Raw genomic sequence first — 24,970 nt, 5'->3', positions numbered from 1 at the left:
GCCTGACGACTTTGCGCGTGGAGAATTTGTTTATTGTATACACCAAGGGCGAGGCGTCTGGCGTCTTCCCTATTACCAGTAGTAATTACTACCTCCATTCCCATTCCCATTCAATATTGTGCTCAATTCCACCGACTCCGTACCATGCAGATCCATTTCCATAATGCCCCTAGTTGGCTTTCCGATGATGCACCCCGATACCGATCCAAGTCCCAACCTCGATGAGGGACCCACCCAACGCCAGAAGAGATCGAAGTAAAAATGAAATAAAGTTCCCCCTCTTAACCCATAACAGAACAATAACACCGAGACATGCTGCAGAAAAAATGAAATAGCTTCCCCCCATACTGATGTTGAAAATTTTACATCATACATGTGCCCTTTACCCATATCCAGAACTCCGGTGTAAATGCTTGAGTATCTATCTACAAGATCTGTGGACGACGCTCGTCTATAAGATGGTATAAACCCGAAAGGAAAGTAGGATGAAGCAGAACTTTTTGTTGCTTTGTTCGTTTCCGTGAAAACCGTCAAACGCCTGCCATGAAATCGTGCGCTACATGGTCTGACTACGGAGCCATGACCATGGCGAGAAGCGCCATACGCGTGTACAGGCCATATCTCATCTACGAGCATGTTAGCTGGAATGCTCGGCTGGTGCGCGGTGAGACTTACCTGTCTGAAGTAGGCCGCCCTGGGGTCAAAGTCCACCTCCTCATTAATCTCGTTGTTCCTGGGCAGCGGGTGCATGACAATCATGTTCGCCTTGGCTCCCTTCAGCAGCTTATTGTCAATGACAAACGCATCCTTCACAGCCTCGTAGGTGGCGACATCCGGGAAGCGCTCCTTCTGCACACGAGTGCAGTACATGACGTCCGAAGAAGCGACGATGTCATCGGTCAGCTCAGTGGTGACCTTGTTCAGCTGACCACGGGTCTTGAGAGCGTCGGTGACACCCGAAGGCATGGGGAGAGAAGCGGGAGAAACGAGGTTGATGGTGACATCGTAGTGGGAGAGGAGTTCGCAAAGAGAGTGAACTGTTCGGCCGTACTTAAGGTCACCGACGAAGGTGATGTTCAGACCGTTCACCGTACCGAGTTCCTCTCGGATAGTGAAGATGTCGAGAAGAGCCTGAGTCGGGTGCTCGCGGCTGCCGTTACCAGCGTTGATGATCGGCACATCTGAGAACTTGGTAGCGATGTTGATCGACTCCTCAGATGGGTGGCGCAGAACAATGGCATCGCCGTAGCAGCCTAGAGTGCGGATCGTGTCGGCGATGGACTCGCCCTTCTGAGTAGACGACACCAACTCGTTGATGACAACCACCTCACCACCGAGACGCTTCATGGCAGCATCGAAAGAAGCAGAGGTTCTAGTCGATGGCTCACAGAACAGGGTGCAAAGGACACGACCCTTGAGGATGTCAAGGCAGCCCTGACGCTGAGTACCCAGACGCATCTCCTGAGCGATAGTGAACAGCAGATGAAGGTCTGCACGTGAGAACTGCTTGACAGAGGTGATGTGCTCCCTCTTGAAGGGCGATCTTGCCAGAAGCTGCTGAAGAGACAGCGAGCCGCTGAGCTTGGACATGGGCCCAGACGACGAGTCGTGCGCTCCAGGGGCTGCGGCAAACTCCTGGAAGTCCACCTTGCTGATCTCCATGTCGTAGTGACGAGCAATAGCCTCAATCAACAACTTCGCGTTCTTGACGTTCGTGACCAGAGGAGTCTGGTAGTCCACAGCCATGCGACGGGTTTGGTATCCTCTGCTCATGTAGTTGGCGGGTCGACGGAAGCGGTTGCTTGATGGCAGGTTGATGTACAAGTCGATGAGGTTGTTGGACAAATGCTGAGTGAGCGAGTACTCCTGCTTCTGCTCGTCGTGTTCGCCACTGGACAACACCTCCAAGAACTTGACTGGAATGCCGTGCTCTTGGATGTAGTCGGCAGTTCCAGCAGTAGCGAAGAGGTTGTAGCCCATCTTGTGCAGACGCTCAATCGAAGGCAACATCTCCAGCTTGTCCTTGAATGAACCAATGGACAGCAGGATGTTCTTCTTCGGCAGCCTGAAGCCGGTGGCGATGAGACCCTTAATGTAAGCCTCGTACTTGGTGCGACCGAAGCAAGCAACTTCACCAGTAGAGGCCATCTCTACACCGAGGACAGGATCGGCTCCAGAAAGACGAGAGAAGGAGAACTGAGGAACCTTGACACCGACGTAGTCCGCGGGAATGTTGGTGGGAGGGTACTCTGTAACATGCAAGCCTGACATGGCCTTGGTAGCCATCTCGATCAGGTCGACACCCATGACCTTGGAGACGAATGGGAAAGATCGGGAAGCGCGGACATTGCACTCAATGACCTTGATCTCGTTGTCCTTGGCGATGAACTGGATGTTGTAGGGTCCAGTGATATTTAACGCCTGGCCAATCTTACGCTAGAAGTCTGTTAGTAGATGTCTCGTATAGGGGTTAAGATTGAAAACTTACAGTAGCATCTTCGATTTGGCGTATGGTCTCTGGGTCCAAGTCTTGCGGTGGTAGAATCAGCGTAGCGTCACCAGAGTGGACACCAGCGTTCTCGACGTGCTCAGAGATGAAGTGGCCAATCATGGTTCCGTTGCGAGCGACTGCATCCATCTCAATCTCCTTCGCGTTCTCAATGTATTTAGTGATAACGACTGGGTGCTCCTTGGAAACATCCGCGGCTTGGTTGAGATAGTTGGCCAGGTCGTGCTTCGAGTAGACAGTGTTCATGGCAGCTCCAGAAAGGACGTATGAGGGACGAACCAAGACAGGGTAGGATACCCGGTCACAGAACTCCATCGCCTCGTCAATGCTGGTAAGCTCCTTCCAGGCGGGCTGGTCGACGTTGATGCGGTCCAACATACGAGAGAACTTGTATCTGTTCTCCGCGTTGTCGATCATCTCTGGAGAGGTACCGAGGATCTTAACGTTCATGCGGTGCAGCGGAAGAGCGATGTTGTTGGATGTTTGACCTCCCATAGAGACAATAACGCCGCTGGAGTTCTCCATGGTATAGATGTCCATCACGGTCTCCACGCTGATGTTCTCGAAGTAAAGGCGGTCTGCTTCATCGTAGTCTGTGCTCACAGTCTCCGGGTTCTAGTAGATCTGTTAGTTTTCGAACCTAGCCTGGAGATATACGATGATGTTTGGGAAGACACAGAATTTATGCTGCGATAGCCAGGAGATATTCAGTGACGGCAAGGAAGAAGCAGGACATTTCTCGCCATAGCCTGGAGGTGTTCACAGATCTAAGTGGTTTGCGATCGAACCACGAAACTGTTGCGAAGGCACCAGGCTACCTTGCCGTATGTCCGGTACAGCTGGTTGAGTGGACAAAGATGTAGGGTAGTAGGGCAGATGAGAGTATGATAGCAAAGGTCAGTACTTACGTAGTTCAACATGACGGTCTTGAAGCCTTGTTCTCTAAGAGTGCGGATAGCACGAACGGAGCACCAGTCAAATTCGACCGAAGATCCGATACGGTACACACCAGAACCGAGCACCATGACACCCTTGTCGTTGAAGCTGATGTCATGCTCCTTGGCGTTGTACGTCAGGTAGAGATAGTTGGTCACAGCGGGGAACTCAGCGGCGACTGTATCGATCTGCTTGACGACGGGGAAGATACCAGCATCAACGCGCACGCGACGCACGGCAAGCTCGTTGGAAGCCCAGAACTTGGCAAGTTGGCGATCGGAGAAACCCAACTGCTTGGCTTTCTTCAGCAAAGGCATGGTGATGCTGACAGTGTTATAGCTCGCCATAGACTTCTCAAAGTCACTAAGGGACTTGAGGCGGCTAAGGAACCACTTGTCAATCTGAGTCATTTCCCAGATCTTGTCAACGCTGTAGCCGGCCTTCATGGCGTTGGCGATAGCGAACAGGCGCTGGTCTGAAGGTGTTTGCAGTTCCTGGTCGATCTCCATCAGGGCCGGGGTCTCGTTGAAACCAAGGTTGCTGGGGTCGATCTCGCGAATGGCCTTCTGAATGGCTTCTTCGAACGTTCGACCGATACTCATAACCTCGCCAACACTCTTCATGGAAGAACCAAGGAGGGTGGATACACGAGTGAACTTCTTCAAGTCCCAACGAGGGATCTTTACAACGACGTAGTCGAGCGATGGCTCGAAGCAAGCGCAGGTGGACCGTGTGACTGAGTTCGAGATCTCGTTGAGAGGGATGTTCAAACCGAGCTTGGCGGCGACGAAAGCAAGGGGATATCCGGTCGCCTTGGAAGCAAGAGCGGAAGAACGCGACAGACGAGCGTTCACCTCGATGATGCAGTACTCCTTCGAGAAGGGGTTCAGCGCGTACTGAATGTTGCATTCACCGACAACACCGAGATGGCGGATGACGTTCACAGCGGTCGTTCGGAGCATGTTGTAGTCAGTGTCGGACAGGGTTTGCGAAGGCGCAACGACGATGGAATCTCCCGTGTGGATACCAAGAGGGTCGAAGTTCTCCATGTTACAGACTGTGATACAGTTGTCTCTGCAGTCTCGGACGACTTCGTATTCGATCTCCTTCCAGCCCTTCATGCTGCGCTCAATGAGGATCTGGGGGCTGGCAGCAAAAGCCTTGTTGCAGAGGTCGAGCAGCTCTGGTTCATTGTTGGCGAAACCACTTCCGAGCCCACCAAGAGCGTAGGCAGCTCGGACAATGACAGGGAAGCCAATGTCCTTGACAACGCGCATAGCCTCCTCCACGTTGTTGGCAGATGCAGACTTGGCGCACTTCTCGCCAATCGACTCCATGCTGCGAGCAAAGAGCTCCCGGTCCTCTGTGGTGATGATAGTGTCAATGGGAGTACCGAGAACTTTGACGCCAAGGCCTTCGAATTCATCCTTGAGTTGGATACCAACCTGGAGGGCGGTCTGACCACCGAAGGTCACGTATATACCATCAGGTCGCTCCTTCTGGATGATCTTGCGGACGAAGTCTGCGTTGACCGGCAGGAAGTAAACTTTGTCGGCAAGGCCCTTGGAAGTTTGGATGGTAGCGATGTTGGGGTTGATCAGGATGGTGTAGATTCCCTCTTCTTTCAAAGCCTTGATCGCCTGACTGCCAGAGTAATCGAACTCTCCAGCCTGGCCAATGCTCAAACCTCCACTGCCGAGAACGAGCACCTTCTTGACGTCGACCCTGGGTGTGAGCTTCTTGTTCTCCTCAAATGTGCCACCGGGGAATTCAACAGGCTTTGACAAGACTTCAGATGATGTCATGGCCTTCTGAATAGTGCTGATGAAGACATCGAAGAGGTACTCAGTGTCGCGGGGACCAGGGGTGTGCTCAGGGTGGAATTGCACACTGAAGTAGGGCCTGCGCTCGTGTCGGATGCCCTCGTTGCTACCATCGTTGGCGTTGACGAAGAGTTCCTCCCAGCCGTTGGGCAGTGTCTTGGAGTCTACGGCGTAACCGTGGTTTTGCGATGTGATGTGGCACTTGCCAGTAAGCAAGCTGGTGCAGGGGATGTTGGCACCGCGGTTACCGAACTTCATCTTGACTGTGTCGGCGCCAGCAGCTCGTGCGAGCAATTGGTGACCAAGACAGATACCGAAGATGGGTGTGCGGGCTTCGTCCATGGCAGTCTTGATATGCTTGACGGTGGACTCCATCATGGCTGGGTCACCGGGACCGTTGGAGATGAAAAGACCATCGTAGTCCTTGCCAGCAAGCTGAGGGAAGTCGTAGTCCCAGGGAACTTGCAAAACTTCGACTCCTCTCCGCACCAAACACCTGAGCTGGTTGTATTTGAGACCGACGTCAACGGTGACGACACGTACGGGGCGGCCGGAGGGATGCTTGAGGGCAGTGGCAGGGTCGGGCTTGTAAAGCTTGGGTTCCTTGATGGAGACTGTGCATGTGTTAGGGCGGATCTCTACGCGAGTTTGCTTATTGTATACCTTCAGCGACCAAGTTCTTCTGGTTGGGGTCGAGCCATTCGATTTGCTCGAAGCTGCTCCTCCAGTCCACCTCATCGTCAGCGAGAGTCTGGGTGTTGACCGCGCCGTTGGTGAGGGTGGTGGAAGAGGGTGATGGTCCGGTCCTCTGCATGAGGCGTCCCAACATGCTTCCCTCCTCTCGGATACGCTTGGTTAGCGCTCGTGTGTCGACGCCGGTAATGGCGGGCACGCCCTGCTCCTTGAGCCATGCGCCCAGCGAAGAGGTGGCCAAGTGATGCGAGTATTCCTCGCCAGCGTATGTAGCGACTACCAACCCCGCAATGTGAATCTCGTTAGACTCGAAGTGGGCTGGGATGCCCTCGAGAAGGCTGTCCATCTCTTCCCGCGAGGGCACACCATAGTTGCCTACTAAAGGGAATGTGATGACCAAGATCTGGCCGCGGTAGGAGGGGTCGGTGATGGACTCGGGGTAGCCCACCATGCCCGTCTGGAAGACAAGCTCTCCGGAAATGCTCTTGTCAGCACCGAAGCTGTTTCCGAAGCAGACATAGCCATCTTGAAGCTCGAGAGCCAAGTCGTGGCTTTGGTCGGGCTGTGGAGCCATAATTGAGGGTATAAGTGACAGCTCTAGGGCTATGGTACCCTTGAGAAGCGAGACTGCCAGGCAATTGTAGAGAAGAGAAGAAGTGAAGCCTCAGAAAAAAAAAGTTCGGAGCCTCACAGCAACGGAAAAAACGTGAGTAGCCTAGCTGCCGCTGCATGGCGGGGTTGATTGGTCTGCCCCCCACCTTAGCGAATGACGAGTTAGTCGGCCTTTCTGTGGCTCGCCGAACATTTTGACCAAAACTCTGGTAGTGAAGAAAATATTTTACGGTGATCTCTATCGGAGGTTGGTCTCTTCATCGTGCTGCTCAGAAGCGCTGAAATCGATATCCTGCCAAATCTTCGCCTGTGCCATGGATGGCCTTACAATGACGGAGTAAGCAGACTCCAAGGCAGCTCGAATGAGCGAATGTCACATGCAGTTGCATCGAGATCAGCGCGCATGCAAATCTTCAACAAAGATTTCGTGGGCAAGGACGCGCATGGCGGTGTGAAGACGAAGTGTATGTCGCCAAAGCTGCCAATCGCGCGTAGCGGGAACACCTTTAACGAGGTGGACTGGTAAATGATCTGCACAGATCCAACGGCTCGCTCATGCAAGATGCCGTCACCGTCTGTCGTGCCTGTACGCGCAAAGGCATCTGTGAGGAAGCGTGCTGCTATCGCAGACTCTGGTGTTGGTGTTTTCCAGTCCGACAGCGGCTAGATGACAAATACGATCTAGCAATTATCGAAAAGACATGCAGGGCCACAAGCCTCGTCCTAGACGCGAGCGGCAGGGTAGCTGTCAGGGTATTTATCGATCGAGATTGTCTAGATGCCTTTAGATCGCGGGATTCTTGACCGCATCAGACCGCATCGTGGGGGCTATGGGCGACGCATTCTGGATCAGATGAGATGAGGGCGTGATGGTGGGAGACTTGATCAGCTCGTCTCTGGTGTGGTGACAAAGGGCGAGGGCAGACTACCTGCATCAGGCATGTGGAGGAGGATCTGAGGTATTATATGTAGGCAGTCTGCACCCCAGAGTGCTAGCATACCCACTTCAGGGCAATCGTCGCGATGACGACTTTGAAAATGGCGCTTCGTGCCCCGGGCGAGTCTCACATGGCATTCTAGACATGCTTTTGGCGGCGCCCCGCGTTGCAGGGCCTGTCGGCATGTGGTCGACGGGCGCGTCTATTGGCTGCAGACGCGTCTGGGAGAGGGACGACGCGCGATAAGGATCGAGCCTTTCCCTTCTGCATCTTCTGTCGACGGCGACGAGGGCGCATGACGGGCTAGAGTTCGCAGGCGGTGAGGTCGGCGTGGCACGAAAGTAGGCAAGAGCCCTTTTCACGATCCTCCTGCTTGTGCTTCATTTCCCGTCGGTGATGAAACCTAGTACACTCCCCACCCAACTCGCACCCCGTCCCTCTTCCCTACCTACGCCGACGCTGACGAGGAATCCCGTTTCCTTTAGAGGCTCGAGGTAGTGACATGTTCGCCTCATTCTTCCCCCAAAAGTCACGCCGGCCCTCTGAGACGACGCCTTTGCTTGCGGCCATCAACCGCTACCGCCGCCGCCAGAATGGACAGGACTCGGAAGACGACGAGGACGAGCAGGATGCCCTAGCGCAGTATGAGGGCGAGGACGACGACGAAAACGAAGACCGCCAGCGGGATGGACCCTTGCTGCCCGTCTTTTCTTCTGAAGTATTGGGTAGGCGCACAAATATGCTTGCTTCTGCATCGCACTGACAAGACCCCAGATCGCATACCCATTTACAACACCACGCATGCGATCCGGATAATCCTCGTCCAGCGATGCGAAACGACGTTGTCATGGGACCAGCTGCGCTCCCCGCAGGTGTCGCAGTTCCTCGTCAAGCCCATCCAGCAGCAGATTCGCTCCGACCAGTTCTCGCGCGGTCTCCTGTACTGCCTGCTCGCCAACTGCCTACAGTTCAAGAAGGAGGGAGAGGAGAACCCCGGCAATGTGGGCGTCAGCAAGACGCGGGCGCTCATATGCGAGCTGCTGGCTATGCGCCTGCTCAAGGAGTTCTCCACGCGCGAGCTCATCGATGCCCTCTCCTACGACTTCGACCCGCTCCAGGGCATGATGGTGCAGGGACGCGGCAACAACACCCCCGGCGGCGCAAACTGGTCGCGACAGGCCTACCGATCTGCGCGCATCTCCACCCTAGAGATCGCCATTCGCGCTCAGGCCAAGAAGTTCCTCGCCCATCCTCTGGTAGTACGCCAGCTGGAAGCCATCTGGGCCGGCACCATCGTCTTCCACTCCGCAGCCGACAATCTACACCGGAAGCCAGACTCCCCTCAACAGCGTGGGTACAACACCCGCGATGATGCCTCCCCACGAACAGGCCCGTCCCGTCGCATGTCGCCCACCAAGCCCGCGCCTCCACTCCCTCCGCCCGCTGCGCTCCTCCGCCGTACAGTGACCCTCTACGATCCCCACGATGCCTCCCTCTTCAAGCTCTCCCGTCTTCGTGTTCCCCGCTACCGCAACCTGTTCTCGACGCTTTCCTTCGCCATTATGCTAGGTCTATTCTTGGCGGTGCTGGCTGAGAAGTCAGAGGACATCACAGCCCTCGAGGTTCTGTTCTGGTTCTGGAGTGCTGGATACATGCTTGACGAAGTGGTCGGTTTCTCCGAGCAAGGCTTCGGTCTATACATTATGAGTGTGTGGAATGCCTTTGACTTGGGTATCCTCCTCATGTTCATGGCCTACTACGTCCTACGCCTTTACGGAATTCTCATGCCCGATGTTAGTCGCCATAGTGTTGCTGCCATGGCATATGACGTACTCGGATCCACCGCTGTCCTACTCTTTCCTCGACTCTTCTCGGCACTGGATCATTACCGATACTTTTCGCAGCTGCTCATCGCCTTTAAGATGATGGCCATGGACTTGGTTGCGATTCTCGTCCTCATTGTGATAAGCTGCAGTGGTTTCTTCGTCGCATTTAGCCTGGCCTTCAAGAGAGATCTTGGCGCGTCAGACGCCGCATACGCCATTTTCCAGCTGGTCATGGGTTTCACACCCGCCGCTTGGGATCTCTGGGGTGAGGTCAACTTCCTCGGCAAGACTATGCTTGCTCTGTTCCTCTTCATTTGTCATTTTCTTATCGTCACCATCCTGATCACAGTCTTGACAAACTCTTTTATGGCAGTCGTTAAGAATGCCGACGAAGAGCATCAGTTCCTCTTTGCCGTCAACACCATCTCCATGGTCAAGTCGGATGCTCTCTTCTCCTACATCCCGCCTACCAACATCATTGGATGGCTATTGATCCCGCTCAAGTACACCATGTCCTTCAAGAAGTTCCTACGCATGAACCGGCTTGTCATCAAGCTGACCCATCTTCCTATTCTGTTCGTAATCTTCTTTTACGAGCGTGTTCTTCTGTCACATCTATCATACGGTCCAACTGATCTGGTTGAACAACGGGGTCGGGCTGAATCCAAAGCGCCTGTGCCTGCGTTCAGCATCCGAGGCCCTACTGAGCTGTTCAGTCCGCGCCTGCGCGAGCCATCCGTCACTACCTTCCAGAAGGACCAGGCACTCGAGGAGGTGTTCCGGCGACCTTTCCGCGACTCTAGCTTCCAACCGACTCCCCGCTACCCAACACCTAGGAGGAACTCGGGCAACGTCGTATCCGATTGGATGAGGAAAATGGGCGATGATGATGAGAACGAACCACCTCAGGACGACTCGCGGTCAGTTTTGGACCGACTTGAAGGGCCCAATAGGCCACATCTTCGGCGAACGAAGACCGCCGGCCAGCCAAGGCGCAGGCATCCACTCGCTACCAGGACGGTGGTTTCTGACCCTGATGACGCTGGGACTCCATTGACCCCAGCTATAGCAGAGGAAGAAGAACCAGATCTGAGTCTTGCTATGGTCATGGAAGAGGTGCCGCAGCAGACGGATGCTGATGGAGACGACGAGGATGACGACGCAAGTTCTGATCAGCAAGTTACTCCACGGATTGAGGCAAGCCAGAAAGACAGCAAGAGGCCTCAGACAGGATACCAATCTTCTGAAGACGAGTCCTTCCAAACGCCAATGGCTGTCTTGCCCAAGTCGCAAAGCCGTACACCCGCCATTGTGGCGTCGCCCTCTGATTCCAGCTTCAAATCGAAAACGCCTTTGTCACCTAGCAAGAGGCGATTCAAACCGGGACATGCCCGTAACACTTCCACAAGCACGATCCTCTTCAGCCCTGTCAAGGAGACTATGAACGTTTCCCGCGCTCCATCCCCCGAAAAGCGACCAAGGACAGGCGTTCGCAGTGGAACAGCCACTGGTACGGCCACTCCCGGACGTCTCGACGGTTCGAGTGGCACAGGGGCCAAAACTCCAAAGCGTACTAGTGTCCCACCTCTTGCGGCTCCTTCTCGTCCTCGTGCCATTATGCCACCACGCGGGATATCGTCCAACCTGCTGTCTAGAAGCCACGGAGCACGCGAGCCTTCGTTCAACGCTATTGCCCTGGATCTGGCGTCAGACCTTGGAGACAATAACCTCAATCCCAACTTTGGCAACCTCAACGGACTACCTGCATCATTCACCACGCAGTTCGAGATGGCTGCTAGAATGAAGGCACACGAGATGCAGAAGGGCAGCGACAACGACTCGGAGTCCAACCGCATGAGCAGGATTATGCTTGCGCGAATGACTACACTCGAGGAAGGTTTCCGCGACATGCTTCAGGAAGTCAAGGGACTCAAGCAAGGCGACAGTCAGATCGGCAGCCGCGGTACGCAATCGCCACCGAATGAGCTGGCTGCGAAGAAGAAGGGCAAAGCGAAGAAGAAGATGAGTATCCGACGAAGTGATGAAGAGCCAAGAATGGGCTCCAGTCTATAAAGAAGTAATGATGCCGCATGTGGCGCACTGCATATCTCGGTGTTTTGATTATTATCTCGCATGGCTTGCGTTTGGTACTTTGGGTCTGGCATAACTGTTTCGACGATACCCCATGGGTATTTTTCATGTCTGATCAGCGGCGTTTACATTCGGTTCAGCGAGCATTGTTCATGTCTTGCTTTTGTATCACTAGTTCTCGTTGTTTCTCGTCACAGTCTGGTCGTAATTTCTAGTTCAAATACAGTGGTATTGTAACATTATGGCTTGTATATCCTGCAGTAGCTTCCCTCACATCATATGTCACTCGCTCTCTCAGTGCACTCCAATATCACAAGAACGGGCCCGTTGAGTTTCCTCCTCCTGTCTTGTCAAGATGTCGCTGGATCTGGGACCGAGGCGCGAAGTCAGCGTGACCTCTACACGCGATTACGGAAGGAAGGTCACCTTGTAGTTCATGAGAATATGCCAGGCAGCCGCAATGGTAGAGATGATGATCATCGCGATGAGGGTGAGTAGCTCAAGGATTTCGCTTCGTGTCCAGGCTGTCGAAGACATGGTCATATAGGCTTACGGGAGTCGTGAATGGAGTATGATTAGTTATGATCGTATTGGCTGCTGTGGTGAGAAGCAAGATGTCTGTCTACCCAAATCCAAAGACATACGGGCATATATGTAGTTATTATGTACGCTGGTTTGAAACCGTTCCGGTGGCCACCCAACATATCGATGACTACCTGGATAACATATCGATGTTAAATTCTCTTAGGAGGCTGTGTCTTGGCTATACCTATTGCGAGTGTCGGAACAAGACGAGGGACACCGCTCAGTTAATCGCTAGACCAATTCGAGACGTCGGAAGGAAATTCTTGCTCTGATGCTAGGAATCTTTGTTACACAGGTCATGTAACGGGTTCTGTATGGTGATGACAGACAATGCGGCGCTAGTGCGGATGCGGATGTCGGAGTGAAAACTAGGCTGATTTGAGATGTCGGAAGCTCGAGCCAAGACAGCGACGTGTAGGTGGCTGCAGAACGCTGCGCATTTGCCTTCTTTTCCATGCGCACTTCGACGGGTGGCTTCTCGCTGGCCTGCTCTTAACGATGTCGCTCCTTCATATAACATGTTTGCATGTTCGCTCTTCAGATTGCGGTCTTCTTGTTCACTTGCACCGTCTCTTTCGCCTATGCATCACATCTAGCTAACGCTTCATCGGACGCCTCTATTCTCTCATCGAGTTTTCTGGGTGGCCAGCCTCGTCGATATGGATGAACCTGCATTCGACATCCACATGGAAGATGGCGATCCAGCTTCAGAAGATCAGAGGTATCTTCCCGACTTCGACAGATCATATGCAGTCTCTGAGTATGGTCAATACCCTGCTACGGAACTGCACTCGAACTATACTGAGCGGTTGCACGTATGTTACGATGGCCCTTCACTTGCCTCCAGCACGACCGTACCTGTTCATCTAGCGCAACCATGGACGCCGGATCAGCATTTTCTAGATTTTGACAACAATTTGTCATCTTCCCACATGTGCGAGTTTGATCCTTCGACTTGGCTGCCCCAACCCCCCAATTTGCCTGTTTCCAATGGCAGTACTAGTGTTTATGAATCCGTAAGTCCAATCTTGCTAGATGAGAAGAAACCGAATGTATACTAAGGCTACGTTTCTCCAGATCCCCATGAACGTCAATACTGATGGTGGGTGGTACTCGCAGATGGATATTTCTCTGTTCAGCCAGGACTTTCTTCCGCTGGATATAGACTATGATGTTACTTGTCAAGGTACTCTGGTGGACGACCATGCCTGTGGCCATCCTTCGCTCGAGGCGCCATATTACATGCTTTCAACAAGCCGTGATTCTGATCCCCGTACCATTCTAATCAACCCCGACGATTCTTTAAGCCAGTGGGTAATCAGTGGTAGCCCGGACTCATATGTGATGACGCCTTTCGGTAGCACTGACGATGAATGGCTGAGGCTACAACATAGAGCGCCTGATTCGCTGATTCGGCCCATGGACTTGGAGCCGTCGCAAAACATAAGACCATGCATCTCGTACGACTCAGTGCAAGTACCTGTACTCATCACCTGTACGCGGTTGGCGCCAGTGACCCAGTCAACGGCATGTTCTACTGCGCAATCCGCATCCACACAAGCGCTACCGACTCGGGAGAAACCCCTACCATCTAAGCGTAAACGCCATGTACTAGACAGCGAACATCATGACCGTTCATTGTGGGAGGTCGGACTGCGTATCTCGAAACGAGCCAGAGTACCACAATCGTTTGTCAACATCTTTTCGTACCAGAATCGAGAAGACTTTCCCCAAGGTAGAGGCCACCGTAAGAAGTCAGTGAAACAAGACATGCAAGATCTCGTTCTTACAGGTGGTGCGTGTACGCATTGTGTGCACATCAAGAAGAAGGCACGTCTAAACTCAATACTGTTTCCAACTGGGGCTAAGAGCTTGAGTGTTAGTGCGACAAACAACTTCCCTGTGCCATGTGCGCGAGATTATGGAATAGTTACTCATCTAGAACGGCACCAAAAGCGAAGCGGATCGACTGTGTATCGCCCGACAAATTTTCCAGTACGCATACATACTCCAGCAAGGTACGCCAAAGTCGCTGACTGTTGTTTCAGATGTTGCACTCCCAACCAAACTCGCACTGCGTCAGATATACGACGATATGACCGCGGTTCGCAGTTCTGCCTTGAGCCTACCGAAACTGCTGTCGATTATAGATGGTCTAAAGCCAAGTCAGAAGAGGTTTATACAATCTCTCTTGATGCATCTTCCATGGACAATACGACAAGACCTCGGGTGCTACTTCTACATATTCTTAATCATAGGTCGCACACAAAGCCTCTAAAACCCGTCTTTCGAGGCCAGTTCCTCTCCTAACATTCTCGACCAATGGCATATACTTGAGGCTTCAGCGTTACTTTCTGTACGCAACAGGATTCACATGCCAGAGCTCATCGAAGAATTTACTTCCATATCCAACATCAGCCATTTTATTTCCGGTACGCATGCACCGCCACTTGCCTCTATAGTGCGACAAATGAAAGACAGAAACAACAAGCACCTCGGTCGGGATGTTCGTCGATTTTCCGAGTTGTACATCATTCCACACCTTCCCGATGATCTCAAGGACGCCATAGCCTGGAGATGCAGGTTCTTTCCATGGTTTCTCTACGCTCTCAAGAGATTATGCCCGGATCTATCCGAACGTCTCAGGTTATTCAAGGGCATTGAAGATGAAGGTTGGCGTCAACTATTCGAATCATTCAGGAACCGTTCTTGTACCCGGAAAAACCTCAAACCAAGACTACTTGGTCTGATTGCAGGTAGCACCTCCCATGGTGTGATGGGCTGAGGCTCTGCAGTACGAATCTAAAAAGCTACGGGCCGTAGATTGGCGCCCCATTTCTTCCATCCACCCTTGATGCTTGGGCCAGAATTGCTGCTTTGCGTTGTGCGGAGTCACGGACCGGTGCGTGCCTTACGAAGCTGGAGTTGGAGCTGGAGGTTTCAATATTCGAAGAAGCGGGATGTGCCCTCAACCCCATGCTTATCGAAATCCCGCGCTCTGCTACTCCGCTTAGTACCGAAATTTCCAAGAAACATTCCCTCAATATCATAGGAGACAACGTCTGGCAAGGACGCTGGGGTTTTTATATCACGATAATGGAGGAAAGAGGTTGTGGGTCTAAGACCTATCGTGGCTCGTATGTGGATTAGGAAAATGCTAAACACTCAGACATCTCCGAGAAATCTACACTGCCTTGGAGATGTTGTGTGCGCAGTCTTTAGCACTAAAGTAGATGGCAGCGCACCTTTTCATTTTTCATTTCCTTGTATCACATGTCCAAATTTTGACGGGCTGAATGATGTCGGTCCTGTTACGGTACCAAAGGTTCTTATCTCAAGCACGAGTTCAAGAAATCATTCATTGTACACGGTGGCGGTGTGAAATTCTAGTAAGAGTTTGGAGCGACAAGTCTAGGCTTTCTCCCCTGAATATCACTTTGAACCTTTTCCAGGGTCCATCGGTCCAGAATGCAAGAACACGCACGTACGTGTTGCGCAAACCACCTCATTCCTTGTAGACGAGTTCATAGCCACATCTATATTTGTTCGAACACCAGGCGTTCTAGAATCTCGAGAGTGGGTCGCGCACCTGAATGAAGCAATCGATCTGACGCCGAAAGCATGTCGTGCGTTGTGACGCGCGCCCTTCCCCACAGGCACCCTACCTAGTATTCTGCGGGCAATCGGCGCAGGGGAAAGCTAGCCAGTTCCACGGTTCGTACGATGGAGCGATCCGTGGACTTCCATAATTAGTTTCCAAGGCTCAGCTGAACCCTTACTCTTAAGCTCGCGTTTGCACCTTCAATTGCTCGACAGTTTGCTACTACCATTTTACTAGAGTCAGAAGCGTTAAACGAGTGATCGTCCCCGCATCCGGCATCTTGCTCAAAGAAACCGGAACATTTACCCCGCAAATCATCGCAAGCCTCACACGACCCTCCCAAGGTTACAGCACACACAGCATACGGCACACGGGATACGCACTGCAGAAGAGATAATATGGCACCAATGAACAAGACACCAAGCGAAGAAGGTACGCACCTCCCTCATCAAGCACTTTCGTGCATTACACGTCCAAATGGAGAAGCACCCACTAACATGCCGTCACCCCAGAAATCGCAAACACCCTCGGCAATCTTGAGCTCTCAGCCTCGCATCCGCAGAAAACCGCGCAGAAGCCCAAATCCAAGCCCGTCGCAGATAGCTGGGAAGCCGAACTCAGCGGGTCGGATACTGAGACTGAGGATGTAGACCTCGGCAAGTCTGCACAGAAGGGCTCACCACACGATTCTCTACAACCCTTATCGACCACAACTTCGCGCGATAACCCGCCAAACCCGCCGCCGCCTACACCTGCCAGTCCCACACAATTCGAATACCCGGACAATGTTCCGTACAACTTGAACTCCAGTTTGAGCGATAGTGGGAGTCGGAGTTCGAGCAGGGGAGGCCCAGATAAACGACCAGAGAAGACAACGTCGGTAGCTGGGAGGATGATTGCGGGTGCGTTAGGTGTCAGGGCGCCGAAGAGGACTGAGGAAGAGAGGGAGTATGACCGCGTCATGAGGGAGAAGGAGAGGAAGAGGCGGACCGAGGAAAAGGAAAGGGAGAAGAAGGAGGCGGAGGAGAGGGAAGCCAGGAAGAAGGCTGTTTGGGATGACTAGAGCCGTTGAACGCTCTTATGCTGAGACTATGCTCTGCATGTAGTTTTAGTATTGATGTACATATAGTCTACGAAGATGTGTAAATTAGATGTAAAAGGTTTACCTGATATTGACGAAACATGGAAGTGGTAGCTAGTTATTTTCACAGCAGATGGGATTATTGAGCACCAATTTTACTCGATGTTGAACCGAACCTCTTCTTCGCTGGAGATTCCATGAGCACCAATCTTCATCTGCCGCACATTGCTGCTAGGTCCAAGACACGTGCGTATAAGTCATGGAAAGTATGTAGTAAATTCAATCACTCTCGCTTATGGCGCACCATCAGCTAATACGTGAAGACTCAAATCGCGCCGCAAGGGCGGTCTTGGTAAATCCGTGACGCCCGAACCCATAGTATCATATGTGAAAGCAAAACCCATGCCTCTTTTCCGCCATCGCCGCCGCTGAAAGCAATCATGTCCTCGTAGGTCTTCGGCAGGTCGCACTCGTGGGTATACAAGGTGACGGCCTAGCCACTAGGTGTCGAGATTCAGTGCAGCTGTAAGGACTTCTGCACACTGTCGCGGAGGGTCGCCGGTCAGCAGCCACCAATCTGCTCCTGGTGGACTTCAAGGGTGTCGCCGTCCTGCATGTCGAGCTGTGTCGCGTTAGCAATTTTCCCAGAAGCGCAGCCTTTCGCTGTATGTAGACGATTGCAATTCTCTCACGTACCGTGTCTGGGTTGTCCGCGGCTGTTACGCGCTGGCCGTCGAACAGGAATCGCACGCTTGAGATGTTCTTTCCCTGACGGTCGCAGAAGGCGTTCATGAGCTTGCCAAGGGCAGTGGTGCGCTTGATCTTGAAGAAGACCTCGTTGTTGTTATCGGTGACCTTGATGTTGAGGTGCTCGCTCTGGCCACCGTCTTCAGGCTTCTGCTGCACGTTGGGCGAACCGTTGTCAGACATTTTGAGGCGTGAGAGGTGCGTGGGCGTCTAGGTGAGGTGTTGAGTCGCAGAGCGGTCGGGTAGGGCTGTTCGGCGAGGTCAGTTGGCTATCCAGCGGAAGCGGTGGAGAATGAGGAAGCGCCGTTTTGTCGTGGGGGAGGCTGCTTTACATAGTGCGGAGATAGCCGTACCTTAATACCGGCGCACTGGTGCTGATTACGTCGGGTGATAGAAGGCTCTCGTGAGGCTGGGCAGACGCGTCGGGTGTATGTAGGAGCGGTGGCAACGCGTGAGGAGTTCTGTGCAGGAGGAAAGCGCAACGACGACGAGGTGGGAGCACTGAGAATTAGTGGGGTCTCGCTCTCAAAGCATTGGCCAGCCCTAACCAACCGGCTTCACCTTCATCACCTTTACCTGCACGACATAACTCGTCTCACCTGTTCTCTTACCAAGTCACTATCTTTTCTGCCTCTGGGTTTTTGCTTTTACAAACTTGCATATCGAATCTTGCATCGCTGCGGCTGTTGGCTATTTTCACAATGGTATGCTCATGATGTCACGCTTATGGAACCGGCGGCGAGTACCAAATTGACGAGACACAAGGGAGAAATGGAAAAGGACTTGAGGACAGATCCTCCGTGTCATCCTAGAGCATGTGCAATTCAAAGTGTGTATCTAGTCAACTTGTATCATACTGAGCTAAGTGGTAGACTGCATACAGAAGAACAATTACAACGAGGAGAAGTGCAGAAAAGAGGTATGCATCCATGTCTCACAGGGGAGCCATTGAACACAGAACGACTTTGAACGCAGCCTGACCAAGACCAGGTTGATGCGCTATACGAGTGCTGCAACGCCTTCTACAAAGAGCAAGGAGAGAATGCTAGCACAGTGAGCTGTCCGAAATATACCCTCCTTAAGTGAGTCTCGAGATCCGTTCAACTCATCAGCAGTTCTAACGACACCTTAGACTCAAGATGGAGCAGCGTGCGAAAGGGATATCATAGCCTCTAGCAAACAGTTGTATTCATATCCCGTGTAATTATAGTCGTGTAACATAACAAATCAAAACGCCTGGAGCTTCTTTCTGCGATTGACACTGGATCCTCGGCCTCTCCATGCAAAAGTTTCGTGTCACTAGCAGTGTCACGACGCAGCACGGTTTCTCTGAAGTCCACGGTACGTAGCATCGCGTCCACATGGTATCCGCTGTCGTCTGGCTCATGCATATTGGAACACCAGCTACAGCGAACATCATGGGTATGCATTTTTGCCAGAGTACATTCATGGAAAGGGGCCCTTCGCGAGGCTGGCGCATCGAGATGTATGAGCCGAGAGGATCAGACGAATATGGTGCCTAAGACATTCGCATGCCATTCGAGCAATGGGTCGTTAGCTTGAAAGATGTATCACTTCCTATATCATCCGCACTGTCATTCCCCACTTGGGAGTCCAGCCAGGTTACCAGAAAGCGCATTGATCTAGGACAGCACGAGCGCGTCATGAGAAACTGAAGATTCCTGACGAGACTCTAAAGGCGCCGTCCTGTGAAAACATTGTGCCGAGAGACTCTGGGTAAGGGCAGATTTTGAGTTTTATGTTCACTAGCGCGCCGAAGCTTGGCGACGCGCTAAGGGCAGGGACCGTCGGCGCGCGACTTGTGTTTTGTGATGGGCTTGGGGCAGTCAACCACGAGCATCGCAGCTCCCAACACGTCATTGGGGCGCGTCTGATCAAGTACCACTGAGACTGTCTCATCGACTTCTTCCCGCCATTCCGGATTCATACTCTTCCAACCCGCCATGGCTTCACGATCATTATCGCGTCAGTCGCAGCCGACTGCAGCTCAGGTAAGTCATCAGAGAGATCCTGCTGTCTCCCGAGACACCTCCAACTCCGTTTCAATGGGGGTTGACACTTTATCCAGTCCAACAACAACAATGCGCTCCTTTTCGGAACATCCCGAGCGGCGAACGGCGCCAAACCCAACGATCCGCTACAACCGCTGCGCGCAATGGCCGAACGTGTAGGGAAAGAGGTGGAGAAGTTCGCTGAGCGAGTAGACCACTGGCATGTCCATGGAAACGAATCGAAGAAAGCCAAATACCAGACCACGGTCAAGCTGGTCGGCAAGTTCCAAGACGTTGCGGAATCACACGTGAAGGAGTTGAAGCGAACGACCGAAGCGGAGAACAAGGGAAGCCTCAGCAAGACTGTTCGTCGACAAATACAGACTATGGCAGATGCATCAGACAACCCAGGCCAGAGTCTGTTCGGCCAGTCGTCCCAATCTGTCATTTCATCCATCGAACCCAGCGCCGCCTCCGTCTCCGCGAACGTTCGAGAATTACGGGAATGGCAGGCTGAGCTTGCGACATGGAAATTGTTGAAGCTGGTCATCGAACATTACAACCCCGAGCCTGGTACCGATTCGGCTGCGGAGAAGCAAGCGCAACTGGAAGAGGTTGGGGGAACTGCGAGATACTGCAAGAATAGTGAGATCTGGGATCGCTTTCTGCTGGAGGACGACCAGGCGAAAGAGAAGGCACTTGTTCTTCGCTGGCTAGAACAAACAGCGCGCGACAGTGACAGCGATGTCAAGGCGATTATTACAGGGCTCGAGGAACACTCCGGAAAGGGCGCGCACACATGGACCAGCGGATGGTTAGAGACGAAGACAAAGATCAAGCAGGCGAAGCGCATGGACGACATAGACCAACCTCTGAAGCCGATCAACTCGAATCTCAAGACCTCAGACAGGACTGCGAATCTCGTTACCCAACTGGACCCGGACGCTCCTTCTAGGCAGAAGCGCGCACTCGAACGGAGCGATGAGTACTATGAGCGCTCTCTCTGGATGGTCGCATACGAAATGATGCGACGGGGACTCCCCTGGAAGACAATCGTCGACTGGTGCTATGAGCGAAACGAGTCGTGGCGCGGTGTTAGCATTGGAGCTGCGTACGAGGGCCATCCTGAAGGTGGCCCGAATGTCGCTGGACCGACGGTTGGCTATCTGTTCCGCCGCATGGCCTTCTACGCCGCAAGAGGGGCTCGGATACCATACGAAGGCGCTGTATATGGGCTATTGAGTGGAGACTTGAAGCAAGTACAGACGGTCTGCAGGTCTTGGGACGACCATCTATATGCGCACTACAACGCACTTCTTCTCTCGCGATTCGACTCATATCTCCAGAAGAAGCACCCGAATCGAGTGACAGAGAGCATGACTCAGAAGTTTCTGTTCCAGGACGCCGTCGCCAATATCGGAGAGTGGGAGAAATCACCGGAAAAGGTGATGAGCCTTCTCAAGCAGCAGAAGAGCACGACAGCGCAAGCGGTCTCCCCGATCAAACTCATCCAGAGCGCGCTAATTGGCAGAGACGCTGACGATCTGATGCTGAAGGTCGGTGTGGCTATTGCAGACATGTTCGACAAGGACGAGCGACCTCACAGTCTCATCATACACCCAGACTCACCAGAAGAGGACCGAAGCCCCATACCCGCCGGCGACCATCGCACATACCATGCAGAGCCATATTACCAGGCCTTTGCGAAAGATCCACACGCTTTCCGCATTATTGTCCACATCTTCATTGTCCTTCGTAACGGATTACACACGCTTTTCGAGGATACACACCAGGACAAGAAATTTTTAGCCATGGACAATGTCATCGCAGCTTATATCGAATTCTTGCGCCTCACCAAACGATTCGATACTATACCACTATACGCCGCGCAACTCATCCCCGAACGAGCAGCCTACAGCCTTGCGCGCGTGCTTCCCGATATCAAGAACAGCTCTGAGCAACGACACTCCGTTGCGCTGATGGAGTCATACCGGATTGATGTTGTCCAAGTCATTTCGCAGAGCTTCACGTTTGCTTCGCGGGATAGTGGATTTACGCACTTCACCAACGATGGCTATGGCGTTATCACCAACCCTATCAGGCGATTTAACATATTGGAGAAGATTACACTTCCGACCGAGCAGCTGCTATGGCCAGGCGTGCGTGTCAAGCGCACATTCGACCGTGCTGAAATAAGCCCACAAGACGAGGTTGTTATCGATTCGGTGCAATGGTACAGCTATGTCGCAAAGGATTTCGAGAAGACGTTTGCACACTTGCAGAGCGCGCTGATCATCTTCCTTCGTAAGTCACGTCTAACATGCACAAACTAAAACCTGCTGACATATCATTCAGTCAATGGTCGACTTGCCGCCTCTGAGAAGGTCATTGGCGATCTAAGCGTCGAGACTCTGTCTTTGTCCAGGACAGAAGCCCTGCTCGGCTACCCCTTTGATTTCACAATGCCAGGAGCAGAGGAGCAGGATGAGCAGCGACTGCATGAACACCGTGACAGCCTGTCTACTGCTGACCGAGCTGCCGCTATTCCCATGGCTAAACTGCCCAGCGCAGACCGGCACAGGAGGACGGTGAACGCCATGCGCCAGAGTAGCACTTCATACTACACACTTCAGCAAATTGTGCGCTTACTGGTCCTCTTCCGTGAATGGCGTGAAGAGGAGCAGACACTCATCCAGTCAGTCAATTCTCTCTTCCCTCTTCTAAGCACACCAACTAACACCCGCTACAGAATCCGCGCCGAACGTAAGAAGGACGGGGCCTCTGCGAAACACAAGCCCGATATCCAACGCACGAGAGCGCTCCTAGACTCGATATCAAACGTCTTCGACACCCTCATCCCCGCCATCTCCGATGCCTCCGCCGCGGATCCTGAATACCTCACAAGTAAGACCTGGGAGTTGATGAAGGCCTATATACCAGACATGATTCTCGCATACCTCTCAGTCCTGCAAGCGGCAGCCTGGTTCCTGAACAAGGACCCCGCGATCAAGGCTATGGAGGTAGCTGTTGTAGTAGCGGATAGGAGTAACGAGTGGGTGCAAAGGTGTCTGCTAGAGACAGGCAGGATGAGCGAAGTACTGGAGTGCTTAGCGGCTGTATCGAAATGTATGTTGAAGTTGACCGAGGGTGGTAAGGAGAAGGGCAACAAGAAGAGGGGCGGAAAGGGCGAGACGCTCAGGTTGTGGGATTTGGGCGCCCGATAGATCATGTTTACGCGGGGTTGTAAGATATCGAATGGAGCGGGAAATCATGTAGTATGCGTGTGCATTATTTTTGAAGCGATGTTAGAAAGCAAAGCAAGCAAGCAAGCAATTACCTCAAGTCAGTTCACACACGGTGTCGGTGAGAATGATGTCTGAGCGATGTATGCACCAATGGAGAACAAATATTTAAGGTGTAAAATGAAGCTCTTCCTGGAGCTCACTCTCGAATAGTCATATATCTAATGCAGCGATATATACAAAACCCAAACCATGAAGAAGCGAACAGGTGACAATGCTAGAAGCCAGCACCCAAGAAAATAAGCAAACGATGCCTGAATCCATCAGGACCCGCCCAAAACGCCATTTGGTGGAGGTCGTCAAAGTTCGTGTCTATCCAAAATGCGAGTATGCAATTTTCGCTTTGCGGAACAAAATCATCGCTGATAACAAAGGGAAAGAAAAACAGTTGGAGAAATCGGCTATGCAATGCAATGCAATAAGATGCCAACGCTGAAGATGCGCGCGTGGAGAAGTGAAGCGTGTGTGTGTGGTGAAGGCGGTAGAGATGCGCTCAAAAGTCGACACTCCATCTAAACCGAGGATCCCTCTCCGGTGGTCCGAAGTTTCGATCAAAGGGAACATTTACGATGCCTTCTTCCTCCTCGTCCCAGTCTCGCGATAGGCTGAAGCCACTGTCGGACATATCGCGTCGCGCCCTTGCTGCCATGTCTTCTTCTGAAGGCGGTAGGCGGATCTTGGCTTCGACGAGTGGTGCGGAGACGAAGCGCGAGTTGAGTAGGGCGCGTGGGGACACGAGGTCTTGGAGGCAGTTTAGGGAGGAAATGTCGGACGAGTTGAGAGGTTCGCGATGTTTGGTGTAGTAAGGGATGGAATCGGGGGTCGACGTGGTGGTATAGCGGTGGTGGGCTGGACTGGGCTTCTCGGGAAGCGGGAGTGCGTTTTCGTCGCTGCCATTCCTTCCTGAGTTGCTGGACAGAACAGTGGAGAGTGCGGGGCGGCTCTGACGGACGCGGATCACTTTGATGTCAGGGACGACTGCGGATCGCGGTGCGGAATTGCCTCGGACGATTGTGTCGCTGGAATCTCCAGATGAGTGCTGGGTGCTCACTGTCTCGGTTCGCGCCATGGCGAGGTCGACCTTGGTGTCTCTTCTCTGTCTTCGGCGTGAACTGCTCGTGGCAGAAGGCGGCCGAGCTTGTGGGGTCCTGCACCGTGATGGGTTGAAGTACGAACCGTTGGGCGATGCTGAGCGGGCCTCGGGTGTCTCGCCTCGTTCCAGCTTGTTCATCAAGTGCCTTGTGCTGACCTGGCGACCCAAGCTCAACTCGACGCGACTACTGGCGCCACTGCCACTTCGACTCCTGTTTCTTGCTCGTTCTTTTCCAGCCATGACACTAGCTTTGGGTGGAGGTTGGAGCATCCATCGGTTGTCGAGGGGGTCGGGAGAGGGGAGACTGACGACAGGAGGGTGCAGATCGTTGACGGGTGGTGCGCGCGCGGTGTAGTAGCTGCCGGATCTTGAAGTGCCTGGTCTCCGTATTTGATAGCCGGCACCTCCTGTTGACGAGCCTGTCATGGTCTGCTCGAGGTTTATCGAGGGCTCGTCGTGGCCCCATAGGTCCTCGTCTTCCCTCTGATAGCGCTTGTGGTTCCATGTCTCATCGTCGTCGAGGGTATCGTCGCTCAGGCGCATGTCACCTGCTTGGTCGACATCGATGCTGCTCCCGCCCTTGCTCATAGCCGAGCCCTGTGTTCCGCGAGTTGGCATGCCCCTTGTGCTGCCTGTAGTGCCCGTGTTGGTCCTCCGCGCCCTTCGTGGCGGCGGTCCTGGGCCCATGACGATCTCCTCATGCCAGTATATATTGGTCCCAGTGGGTTCGGGATGGTGGTAGGCGTCGGGCTGCTCGAGTTCCAGCTTCTCCCGCACTTTCCTCGCAGCCTTTGCTGCTTTCCGTCTCTTCCTGCCGTCCGAGTAGCCGGTGCAGGGGGCGCACGAGGCATAGTGGAAGACGGCACTCTGGACGCCTCTCATGAACCAGGCCATGGTGGCGGTGGTATATATTAGCCAACCGGCAGCGTGCGAGAGGGTGAGGGCGGCGGAGATGGGGACGCGCGTTGTGTTGTTGGTCGGCGGAGAAGGTTGCAGGCGCGGGAGCACTCGGTCCTGGATGGAGTATGGAGAGTCATTGCCGCTCTCCGTCGTGGAGGCTTCCAAAGGGTGGTAGAGAAAGGGTCAATCGCTGTGGAGTGCCGACGTTTCGTCGCTGGTTT

At 53.1% G+C, this 24,970-nt stretch overlaps 6 protein-coding genes across 6 annotated transcripts; 3 read left to right on the top strand and 3 right to left on the bottom strand.

Moving 5' to 3' along the window:
• Positions 1-569: 569 nt before the first annotated feature.
• Positions 570-6,535, bottom strand: J4E90_005535 (uncharacterized protein; the record flags this gene model as incomplete). Its single annotated transcript, XM_051435088.1, has 5 exons — positions 570-626; positions 676-2,436; positions 2,489-3,124; positions 3,418-5,882; positions 5,932-6,535. The coding sequence occupies 5 exons, from the start codon at positions 6,533-6,535 to the stop codon at positions 570-572; spliced, it is 5,523 nt and encodes a 1,840-aa protein (XP_051291112.1).
• A 1,478-nt stretch (positions 6,536-8,013) lies between these two features.
• On the top strand, positions 8,014-11,410 carry J4E90_005534 (uncharacterized protein; the record flags this gene model as incomplete). Its single annotated transcript, XM_051435087.1, has 2 exons — positions 8,014-8,236; positions 8,286-11,410. The coding sequence occupies 2 exons, from the start codon at positions 8,014-8,016 to the stop codon at positions 11,408-11,410; spliced, it is 3,348 nt and encodes a 1,115-aa protein (XP_051291111.1).
• Positions 11,411-16,021: 4,611 nt separating this feature from the next.
• Positions 16,022-16,677, top strand: J4E90_005533 (uncharacterized protein; the record flags this gene model as incomplete). Its single annotated transcript, XM_051435086.1, has 2 exons — positions 16,022-16,046; positions 16,127-16,677. 2 exons carry the CDS (start codon positions 16,022-16,024, stop codon positions 16,675-16,677), a joined length of 576 nt encoding a protein of 191 aa, XP_051291110.1.
• A 580-nt stretch (positions 16,678-17,257) lies between these two features.
• Positions 17,258-17,625, bottom strand: J4E90_005532 (uncharacterized protein; the record flags this gene model as incomplete). The annotated part of the gene is made up of 2 exons (XM_051435085.1): positions 17,258-17,317; positions 17,392-17,625. The coding sequence occupies 2 exons, from the start codon at positions 17,623-17,625 to the stop codon at positions 17,258-17,260; spliced, it is 294 nt and encodes a 97-aa protein (XP_051291109.1).
• A 1,781-nt stretch (positions 17,626-19,406) lies between these two features.
• On the top strand, positions 19,407-22,678 carry J4E90_005531 (uncharacterized protein; the record flags this gene model as incomplete). The annotated part of the gene is made up of 4 exons (XM_051435084.1): positions 19,407-19,454; positions 19,532-21,758; positions 21,810-22,149; positions 22,204-22,678. 4 exons carry the CDS (start codon positions 19,407-19,409, stop codon positions 22,676-22,678), a joined length of 3,090 nt encoding a protein of 1,029 aa, XP_051291108.1.
• Positions 22,679-23,249: 571 nt separating this feature from the next.
• On the bottom strand, positions 23,250-24,743 carry J4E90_005530 (uncharacterized protein; the record flags this gene model as incomplete). The annotated part of the gene is made up of 1 exon (XM_051435083.1): positions 23,250-24,743. One exon carries the CDS (start codon positions 24,741-24,743, stop codon positions 23,250-23,252), a length of 1,494 nt encoding a protein of 497 aa, XP_051291107.1.
• Positions 24,744-24,970: the final 227 nt, after the last annotated feature.

The sequence above is a fragment of the Alternaria incomplexa genome, assembly GCF_024043165.1.
Source record: "Alternaria incomplexa strain BMP 0042 chromosome Unknown scaffold_7, whole genome shotgun sequence".
NCBI classification, from domain to species: Eukaryota; Fungi; Ascomycota; class Dothideomycetes; order Pleosporales; family Pleosporaceae; genus Alternaria; species Alternaria incomplexa.
This window is presented reverse-complemented; position numbering and strand designations above follow the sequence as displayed.